This window comes from Stigmatopora nigra, chromosome 5 (assembly GCF_051989575.1).
Source record: "Stigmatopora nigra isolate UIUO_SnigA chromosome 5, RoL_Snig_1.1, whole genome shotgun sequence".
Taxonomy (NCBI): Eukaryota; Metazoa; Chordata; class Actinopteri; order Syngnathiformes; family Syngnathidae; genus Stigmatopora; species Stigmatopora nigra.
In genome coordinates, this window is record NC_135512.1 from 7,729,504 (window position 1) to 7,740,394 (window position 10,891).

Here is a 10,891-nt window from a genome sequence, read left to right on the forward strand (position 1 = left end):
TAATGGTAAACTATAAAAGCCTGGCTCATCTTACAGATCAATTTACTCCATGATTTATTTGATATGCAATAATTGCCAGAGTCACAGTAACCAGGCTGCATGTCCAGATATATGGAAAAATCAACTGATATCTCGAGTGGAAATTAGAAGAAAAAACGTATTAAAAGCATTAATTTCACTGTTTGGTTATCAATACACTCTTTTCTCAAAAACTGCATATTTTAGGATTTACTATGTCAAATATTGGAAATTTCAAAGTTCAGATTTCAAATGACCCATGTTTTTTTGGGCCTTTATTTCCGTCCAGAGCGTTTTTTTTTTTTTTTTTTTTGGTTGTTCTCAAATATTCAGACAAGCCGACGCGGCGTGACTCAGCCCATATTAAATATTGATCCTTAATGTTCAGGGACTGCTATTTAGCATGACCTCATTAACGATAGCCGCCATCCCCAGAGGGATGTCTCCTTTTTATAGTGCGACAAATGAGGGGTGGAAACTGAAAAAAGGCCGGGCCGGGCTATTTCTGACTCTGGGGGATTTTTCTATCAAGCCGCCCCCGTCAAATGCCTGCATTTGTAATCTTATGACCTGTGTGTGTGTTTTCAGTATTATTCGGCCCCGCCGGTCTACGATTCTGTCCTCAAGCATCTAAACACCGCCTTCACCGTTCTCTTCTCCATCGAGTGCGTCCTCAAGATAATGGCGTTTGGCTTTTTGGTGAGAAGACGAAAAAAACGGGGTGCTATGATGAATGGTCTTTGTGGGAATGAGTTGTTGGGTGGTCTATGCAGAATTACTTTCGAGACACGTGGAATATTTTTGACTTCATCACCGTGCTTGGGAGCATCACCGAAATAGTGGTGGACTTCCAGGTGAGTTTAAAAGTCAGATTATGGGCATTCCTTTGACATTTTTTTTTTTGTTCGCTCAATTCTGAGCTTGAAAAAATGAACAAATGAGCTCAACAAATCTGCTTTTGACTTCTTTTTCCACAGTCGGTGAACATCAACATGAGTTTCTTGAAGCTATTCCGAGCGGCTCGTCTGATCAAGTTGCTGAGACAAGGCTACACCATTCGGATTTTATTGTGGACCTTTGTTCAGTCCTTTAAAGCTTTGCCTTACGTTTGTCTGCTCATAGCTATGCTCTTCTTCATCTACGCCATCATCGGAATGCAGGTTAGGCACTCTTATTTTACTTGTACACATTATTTTGTAATTGGGAGACATTTTGGCTTCAAATACATTGAAAAATAAGCCTTTGCCTTACTGGTTTTCTGTTAAATATTCATCAATATTTACTTTTTTGGAAAGATTTGGTCTCCAGTCAATTTACCCAGAAATAAGAACATTTAGTACTTTATATTGGGACTGTTTATTAAGATTTGCAGTATGATGCAAGTATTGATTGAAAATGTTCACTTTTTTTTTAATTAAAGAACCATTGGTAGCCTGAATTGAAATTAAGCCACTGGGTAACATTGGAATCTGTCAATCAGGTTTTTGGCAACATTAAAATAACCGAGGACACCGAGATTAACCAACACAACAACTTCAAGACCTTCTCTGGTGCTCTGATGCTCCTCTTCAGGTATACAACAAGATTTAAAAAAAAAAAAAAAACGTTTGTCTGAATTTTCAATCTTTACCGTTTAGCTTTCACACTCAGTGTCGCATTGTTTGGCCTTGGCCGCTCCGCCATGGCGCTTTGGAGTTGTTGGGATCACGTTGCTTGGTTACAATGCTCAAATGCATGTTTCCAAAAGTACCCAAAGGGCCACTTGTTGTCAGAAATTGATGAATGCTGCAGTGGAGCACTTAACTTAAGTGTTGTGATCCTGCTTGAAGAAAGACGCTGGATTGAATGTGATGGGAGAAACAAATGGAAAAACTACTGTTTTTTTTTTTTTTGCAGGAGTGCCACGGGGGAGTCGTGGCAGGAGATCATGTTGTCGTGTTTGGGGGGGCAGCAGTGTGAGCTGGACCCCTCCAATCCATCACTAGCACTCAACACAAAACAGGAGGGCAGCTGCGGCTCAGATTTTGCTTACTTCTACTTTGTGTCTTTCATCTTCTTTAGTTCATTCCTGGTGAGAAAAACAAGCCCGCATTTATTTATCTTTTGATAAAATCTGGCTAGAGAAATCACCACCTTTTTTTTGTACAGATGCTGAATTTGTTTGTGGCTGTGATCATGGACAACTTTGAATATCTGACTCGGGACTCATCCATCCTCGGCCCACATCACTTGGACGAGTTTGTCCGGATCTGGGGAGAGTACGATCGCGCTGCCTGGTTAGTCTTTCCTCATTTAAGTCTTATAACTTGTACATTTACTTTGCCATGAAGATAAAACAGGTGGAGATTGTGTATGAATACTGTTTTTTTTAGAGTTTAAATCGCATCCGAGTGGCAAAAAAAAGGTCTAGCCAGGTAAATCCCACTAGAGTCCATGTTTAATTCAATTCAATTTTATTGGAGAATAAGAACAAACATTAAATCATAACAATAAAATGGAGAAGCAAAGGCTAAATACTGATGGTGAGACATTGAGTGCATTGATATACGTATAATGTCAATTTGTTTAGCACAATCAAATCAAAATGGATCAAATCACAAAACATTTATTAATATTTTGAATGTGTGGACATGGCATATTGTCAAAAAGATTACTATTATTTGTCTGAAATGTTTCTGCATCTCAGTTGTCAAGCACATATAAATTCCTTTTTTTTTTTTGGGTCGATTGGTATTGATTTTTCAATCAAATTCCCCCAGATGATGTAATATGGTCAACACATTAATGTCCAAAGAATTAATGATGAAACAATGACAAAAAATTAATGACAAAAAACATGACTAAAAATTCCAACATAAGGTCCATGAACAAAAACCACTCTGATATTTAATTGTATTTAATTCAGTCCAAAATAACAGTTTTGCATACCAAAATTGTCAAAAACTATTGCTGTCCTCACCCAAAAACCACAAAATACTGTATGTTTCCCAGGCTATCACCTCAAAAGCCTCAACAATCACCCATCAGGTGGCCTATGACCTTGTAAACTAAAGACTCATGTGTTTTTTGCAGTGGTAGGATCCACTATAAGGAGATGTACAAAGTTGTGCGCTCTCTCGCCCCTCCCCTGGGCTTTGGGAAGAACTGCCCCCACAGGGTGGCATGCAAGGTTTGCAAATAGACCCCAACTACCGCCCGCTACCCCCCCAAAAAACCCCACTCAGCCTCCGTCGCGTGGGATCTTTGCGAACCTTTTCCTTCTTCTTTGTTCTTCACTGACTGTCACCACAGTGCTTGACTTTTATAGGAGTGTGTTCTATTCTGGTGTGATGGTCAAAGAATGAAGACAGTCCACTTTGAGGGTACTAAGGGACGGGTCTCCTTGCTCACATCAACATGCGTGTAAACACCGTGTGAATGCGGAGAGATGAGCCGTTAGGGATTGATAGTCAAATAACGTATTACTAAGCAATGTAAACAGTGTTTGGTCACGCTAACTACTCGCCAAAATCTATGAATTATCTATTCCCTTTTAATTCTTTGACTTGCGTGTTGCCTTTTCATATTTACACACAAAAAAAGGTTCACTGCCTTCTACTGTTTGTTTTCTATTCATTTTGTCCACAAACTTTGAATTCACAGTAAAGCTGCTTCAACATTCCAAACATGAATCATTCATCTCTATGGATGCTTTTGTAATGTTAATGCATGACAGTGTTTGGCACAGAAAATTTGGATTCTAACTTACACATAAATAAATATATCTTTAGTTAATAATATAATTTTCTTTTTTATAACCACGTTTCTTTAGTGAATAAGAAATCTGTGATCATTATTTTAGAAAGGATCTATGAGCCTCAGTGAATCAAAAGCTACAGAAAGTGAGGCAAGTTAGGCCAACAAAAAAAAACTCATTCACTTCAAAACGTTAGCATCTCTTGGCATTCACGCGATTTTCATATTTTTGCCAATAACGTGAAGCTAATTAAGGAAGACCTTTCTCTTTCTGCCCTCTGGATCTGGTTTGAAGATCTGGTGTCTCTCACACAAGCATGCGTGGTGGCATAAGCCTGTCATTTTGCACCAGATCCAGGCTGTCACTCCTTTTATCATTCTTTGAAAGAGCTTTCCCCGTATTTCTATGCGCTCATTTCAGCATAGAAACCACACCAGCTATTTCTCTTTCTGTCCTGTTGCGTGCCGCACTGAAATAATCTTTTCTTTTGTTTCCCCAACATCCCTTGTCTCCCCCTTCCCCCCCTTTGGAAATTGTTGTCTTGATTTCCCCATTTCCTCCCCTTTTCATCACAACCCTCCCAATCACCACAACTGCCCGGCATCCACAGCGGTCGCATCCATTACACTGACATGTATGAGATGTTGACCAACATGTCGCCGCCCCTCGGCCTTGGCAAGAAATGCCCGTCTAAGGTGGCTTATAAGGTAGACCCCAAAGAGGCTGTTCATGTATCTGAGGCGCAGAACGGGAAGATCAAGTCTTGTCTTCCATTTGCCAAGAAGGCATTTTTCGTGGACTGTTTCACGCTCTAACGCTCATTTGAAGCCGTTATGCATTGGCAGATAAAATGCCTCGTTTTTTTTGTTGTTGTTTTTCTTTGCTTTTCCGCAAAAAAACTAAAGTGGCGTACACACATCCCGATTCTTTGAATAGCCTAATTTTACATTCAACTCAGTCTTTTCATTTTATATGGTTTTAAGTTATATTTCACATACATGGAGGAAAACAGAGAAGACCGAGTAGTCCTAAAAATAAAGAAATACTAGCAGGATTTTAGCTTAAGTGCTCTTGGAAATACGGCTTGAAAAGGGCGTTTGGTTATTTTTAGTTGCAGGAATCAATTGTGACTACTTTTCTTGATTATCGGGATGTATGTATTATTTTGCATTTTCTGTCAGGGGCTATTGAGCGAATGGGGTCCTTTTGCTAAGAGAGCTGCGACATATCCATTTTCTAGGTTTTTGGTTCTCATCATCTGATGTATTTGTCTTCCTTTGATATGTGTTCAGTTTGTGCATGTGCCTCTTGCATCAGTGTTTGTGTTTCTGGTACTTAATGCCACAAAATTAGATCCAATAGTGTAATCTGTATCCAACTGGATTCATGATTCAATGTTAGAAACCCTTGTTTGTGTTTTGTCGTATCTTTCAACCACAAAAATCAATGTGTCTTTCAATTAACACCTTTAACATTGAATGACACATTAAACATGGACCTAATATTGTGGCTAATGAGTGTGCACAACATAAGCACTGCTTTTAAAAACTCTAGAATGGCTGTGGTTACATTTGTTACTTTGTAATCCTGAAAACTGAATTTTACATCATCTGGTCTGTCACATTGTTATCTATTGCCTCCAAAAATGAACATTGAGTGTCAATTTGAGGAATATTTACAATAGGTTTTCATTTTTATTCATGGTAAAATTTTAAATATAGAAAAAATAGCATATATACTTTTTTTAAATGCATCTTTTTAATCGAATGTTTAATGTTTATGTGACCCGTGACACCCCATAATTAAATGTTCCAATTTGTAACCATAGCAGTTCTGGTCTTTTAAATATTTCATTCATTCATAATTAACCTATTCAGGGTCATGGGATTTTTTAATGGACTTTATGGAGTGGATTTTGTTGTAATTTGGTGACTTGGCTTCGGTGATAAAATGGCCCCATTTCTCTCTCTCCAACCCTCAGAGACTCATCCTAATGAACATGCCAGTAGATGAAGACATGTCTGTCCACTTCACCTCCACGCTAATGGCCCTGATCCGCACTGCCTTGGAAGTCAAACTAGCCAGAGGTTCGTAAGCACATTTGAATGGATTGCTTTGCGTTAATAAATCATACATTAAAAAACAACATTCCTGCTTGTATGTGTAGGAGGAGAGGATCGAAATCAGATGGACTTGGACCTTCAGAAGGAGATCAGTGTCATCTGGCCTCACCTCTCGCAGAAGATGTTAGATCTTCTAGCCCCTATTAACAAAGGTAAAAAGAAGGCACAGTGCCTGTCTGCCTGTTGCACTGTCTGACGGGATCTTTTTCTAGCGAGTGACATGACCATCGGAAAGATTTATGCCGCAATGCTGATCATGGATTACTACAAGCAGAACAAGGCCAAGAAACTAAGACAGCAGATGGAAGAACAAGTATTTGCACGCTCCCATTTTGTTAACAATCTGCTCTAAACGTGCATATATGCCAATTGATTTACACACAAGTGCATGGGATAATGGGAATCAGCTCATTGGCTGCCATTGACAGCGATATGTATGGTCAATCTTTTGTCCTGGGAGGCCTGTCAGCGAATAAACATTCACTGCCGACCTCCCAGGTCATCTACCTGTGATGAAACCATGTAAATCTACAGCAGATGGATGAAAATAACCACATGATTGGACATTTATCATCATCAGTGGCAGTGAAAGAGTTGATTGTATCCAACATTTTTTTACTCCCATTTGATTGGCTAATAAACTGGCAACCAACACAACTTGGATTGGATTGGATATAAAAATATATATATGAGCGGGTAATCAATTGTCGTCTGTCCTTTTAAGGTTAAAAGCTCATGTCTCCATCTGCAATTTTCTTATCTGCCCCTGACAGAAACACGCACCGATGTTCCAGCGCATGGATGCGTCCTCCTTGCCTCAGGAGATCATATGCAATGCTAAATCACTGTCTTTCCTCAGTACAGGATCAGCTCTGTAAATATCCCGCAAAAGTCATCCAAGTGCACCATTACGAGCGTCGCAAATTTACTCTCGATGCATGTGTCCCTCCAGCACCAAAGGGGGCTTTGTGGATTTCAGGCCCATCTCCCATCAAGACGTGTTCCTGCAGCCTCCCTCTGGGTTGGAAAAGGAGAATGATGATTACTATCCACCCTATCACCCTTATCACTTTGCTCATCACCACCACCACCACCATTTAGATACACTGGTAATGACTTTTCCTAAAAATCAATATTTGAGCGGAACAAGCCCAATGGTTTTTATATATATATATATATATATATATATATATATATATATATATATATATATATATATATATATATATATATATATATATATATATATATATATATATATATATATATATATATATATACATATACATATACATATACATATACATATACATATACATATACATATATATATATATATATATATATATATATATATTTATTTATTTATTTATTTAAGTCATAATAATATATATATATATGTATTCATTGAAAAATCCTCTATTTGCACATTATGACTGTAATTATCACCTGTATGACTCAATGGTCCATTTATAAGTCAACCTAATGGGTTCCTGACAGCAAAGATGGATTTGCATACCTTGTCAAGAAGCCAATACAGAGGCAGGCCACATATTGATTGACTGAGGGATTGATTGCTTTATTTTATGGAAGACAAAGGCGGCCAAAATGAAATGATTGAATGTCTTGAAAATCTTATTTCAATAAGTAGTTTTGTTTAATAGCATTTATCAATTGCTATTTGTATGTATTTATTTCTTTTTTTCCAGACAATAAGTTACACTTTTTTCCTTGACAGTTATTTTTTAGGCTATGTTTGAAATTTATACTCCAGTGCACTTCAAAAAAAATGTTCCTCTTAATTTGTATTCTTTGGCTGCTCCAAAAAATCTATGACTAATTACAACCGCTTCACATGGCATTTGTCCAGGTGCCTGATGTCATGGAGTACAACCAAGTGGCACAGCAGTCCAGAATAATGGTCAAGTCCCCTCAGCGAACATCATCCATCAGAGCGTCATCCATGCCTCGACTGGCTGTGGAACCGCAGGTAGGAAAGAGCAGCTTGACCCCTTGATCCCATCTCTGCAAATTCCATTCCAAATTGTTCATTCTCTCTCTCTGTGCCTCTGCAGTCTGGAATGTCAGCGGACAGAAATCTGATGAAGCGCTCCTTTTCCACCTATGGAGACCAATGCGTTAACCGGCAGTGGCAAGAGCAACATTCCCTGGAGAGAGTCAGCCCCGACAACACGTTGAGACTTCGACAGAAGAGCTACAGAGGTTTTTTTTGTTTTGCTCAACCCTAGCTTTTCCTTCTGTGTCTGATTGAAGTTGGCCTCTTTTCAACTGCAATTTGCTTCTGCGTCTCATCATTGGACTTCTTCACAGGCACGAGAGTCAATGAAAGCAGTCACGAGAGGGGGCGTTCTAAAGAACGGCGCCACCTATTGTCTCCGGATGTGTCTCGCTGTAACTCCGAGGAGCGCAGCCGAGACCCGTCAGGTGAGAGGGGGCGCTCCCTCTCGCCCAAGGAAGGGCAAACGCAAGCCTTACAGGGACAGGTGAGGGCATGTCAAACTTCTCCATTTCATTTCACACTTTTTTTGGAACCATGATTGGGGGATTTTACAACAAATGTTCACACAAAAGCCCCAGTTTTAAGTTTGTCTTCCAACTTTAGTCAATATGATGTTATTTTTAAGAGAGGATGAAGCTTTCAAATGGGATTTTCTGAATTTGCTAAAAGTCTATCCACTGTACGCAGGCCAACTACTCATCAGGTAGTCCAGCCCATTCTGCCACAGAGTCCGGCACCCCTCGTAACCGTCGGCAGCTCCCGCAGACTCCCTCCCGTCCTCGCCCTCACATCTCGTACTCTCCCCTGGTATGCCGAGACCAACCCCCCGGCACGGTGGCGCCGGTCTCTTCGGCGGTACGCTCGCCGCTTTCAAACTGCCCGGCTCCCTCCGCGTGTCAGGCGCCGGTCCCGAGCCATCCGTCGCCTCAACGTTACATCTCGGAGCCCTACCTCCCGTTTCGCGGGGGTGTCGGGGAAGGCCCGGGAGGCGAGGAGCGAGGACATCTCACTTTCGAAAGCGCCGTGGCCACCAGCCTGGGCCGCGCCAATGCCATAAGCTCCGCCCCTCAGCTCAGACACTCCTGGCAGGTCCCAAACAGACATTTCCCAAACAACTCGGAGCAGGCCGCCGAGCCGCCGAGCGACACGGACGATGACGACCGCTGCTAAAACAAAAGGACGTCGGCATCCGGGACGAGTGGTCCTCGGACGCTGGCCGCTTTATGACAAAAGTCCCTTGTCACTCCTGTAGCATCACACACACACAGGACTAAACACCACTGCCATACATCAGCATAATTGTTTGCTGTTGTCTCTGTTTGCTGTATATTCATGCTGTGCCTAGAAAAGTTTGTTCAATGTGAAGAATGCCAACCAACGTACATTGGAAAATACAGGGAGTCTTCGGGTTACGCCATCTTCAACCTATAATGTTTCGACTTTACGACAGAACCGTATCTAGTCCACCGTTTCGTCCCCAGGGTGACAAACTCTGCTTGGCGAGTGCATAATGCTGGTTAATCAATGTCTAATTCAGTTTAACAGGAAAGCAGTTAACATAAATTTTGTTTTTGAACTCTTCCAGTTGTTGTTGGTGTTACGCGCCATGAGGATCTTCATTTTTTTTCTCATTATGACCCAAAAGAAAAGCAAATTGTGTTGACACAGACCTTACATCGCCAACAGTCAGTGTCTATAACATTTCCAGTTCAGGTCACGTTAAAATAAGGAAGTCATGTCATGAATCTGGTTGCATTTATGCTTCAGGTTGCAATGTTGATGTTCTGAGTTCTGTTTTTTCTGGGATGACCCTAAACGCACTTGAAATGAGATGGATGTCCAGGACTGGACTGAGAAGGCTGTTGTGGTTCATTCTGTTGTCATCACAGTCCCAAGCTTCTGTATAAAATAAACCACTGAACACCCCAACGTTCCAATCACCTCTCTACAGGATTGGTAAGTACAGAATCTTTTTTTTTTTATCTGAATCTAGTTTTGTTTTATATGCTGCTTAAATTTCAACTTTAATTGTGATACCTGATGAACATAGAAATACTTTAATAATCACTATTCACCCTTAATAATATTTATATCAAGCTCCTTCGGTGTCTAAAATGTGAACAAGGGACTTGAGAAATGGTTTGGGAATTCCCTAAAACTTAATGTCTTTAAAGGAAAAGAATATATTTGTTCTCATCAAAGGTTTGTTAAATTATCAGCCAGTAGAGCAAACAGATGACCACTTGAGGTTGAGACACACTCACACACACTTTAATTGTATCACTGCATTTGGGCCTATTGTTCCTATGGCCAATCCAAAACAATTATTTTTTTGTACTTGGCTTTCTAAACCCTTGTTGACACTATCTTTTCTGTATTTTTTTTATCTGCTTATTTCTCCCTCTTGTTATTTCCAAATCCTTTCTCCATATGACATTTGTGTAGCTTTTTAAGAAGCTACAATTGGTCAAAATTGTAGGCCTAGTACCGTCCTTGCAGTTCCTTTTTGGGAATGGATTTTGTTATTCCTGTGCCTTAATGATTTTCTTCATCAAAGTGCCACTTGCTGCTTTTTGGGGGGCATGCTCTCATTCCATCTTTGGCCATTTATTTGACACTTTTTGTTTTATTGAGCAGAAATATTTTCCAGCAGTCTTAAATGCTCTTACATTTTGGGGTGCTACTGCCACCTGTTGCTTAAGCATGCCAGTGAAAGCTTGAGAAAGTGATTTTATATGAAACAGTTGTATTTTTTTGTATCGTGCCGTATAAAAAAAAAAATCCAAACAAATATATCAGTAAATGTAGCCCAAAAATCAGTGTATCCATAACAGCCTCAAGTGTGCCTGGGAACTTTCACCACTTAACCATCTCCTTTCAAGACAGAATTTCCTTAAAATATGTGGAAAGAAAATGAATATGTGTACAGTTCCTATTTGAGTTCAGTCTTGATGCTAAAATGTCATTAAAGAAAGATCACTTGTCTTTTCCTGA

The 10,891-nt window shown here is 40.0% G+C and overlaps 1 protein-coding gene across 4 annotated transcripts in view; it reads left to right on the plus strand.

The window, feature by feature from the left end:
• The window catches only part of cacna1ea (calcium channel, voltage-dependent, R type, alpha 1E subunit a), a 56,030-nt gene extending 45,139 nt beyond the window's left edge, over positions 1-10,891 (plus strand). For 3 of the 4 annotated variants that reach the window (XM_077716229.1, XM_077716231.1, XM_077716233.1), the window contains 16 exons: positions 607-717; positions 792-872; positions 996-1,178; positions 1,499-1,590; positions 1,915-2,089; positions 2,167-2,294; positions 4,365-4,461; positions 5,736-5,841; positions 5,922-6,029; positions 6,090-6,190; positions 6,651-6,751; positions 6,830-6,986; positions 7,748-7,867; positions 7,953-8,100; positions 8,209-8,381; positions 8,585-10,891. In XM_077716229.1, coding sequence (XP_077572355.1) covers positions 607-717; positions 792-872; positions 996-1,178; positions 1,499-1,590; positions 1,915-2,089; positions 2,167-2,294; positions 4,365-4,461; positions 5,736-5,841; positions 5,922-6,029; positions 6,090-6,190; positions 6,651-6,751; positions 6,830-6,986; positions 7,748-7,867; positions 7,953-8,100; positions 8,209-8,381; positions 8,585-9,067 — 2,364 coding nt within the window. In that variant the 3' untranslated portion in view covers positions 9,068-10,891. Of the gene's footprint in view, positions 1-606; positions 718-791; positions 873-995; positions 1,179-1,498; positions 1,591-1,914; positions 2,090-2,166; positions 2,295-3,090; positions 3,188-4,364; positions 4,462-5,735; positions 5,842-5,921; positions 6,030-6,089; positions 6,191-6,650; positions 6,752-6,829; positions 6,987-7,747; positions 7,868-7,952; positions 8,101-8,208; positions 8,382-8,584 lie in introns of all 4 variants that reach the window. The other variant, XM_077716230.1, reaches the window with a different exon arrangement.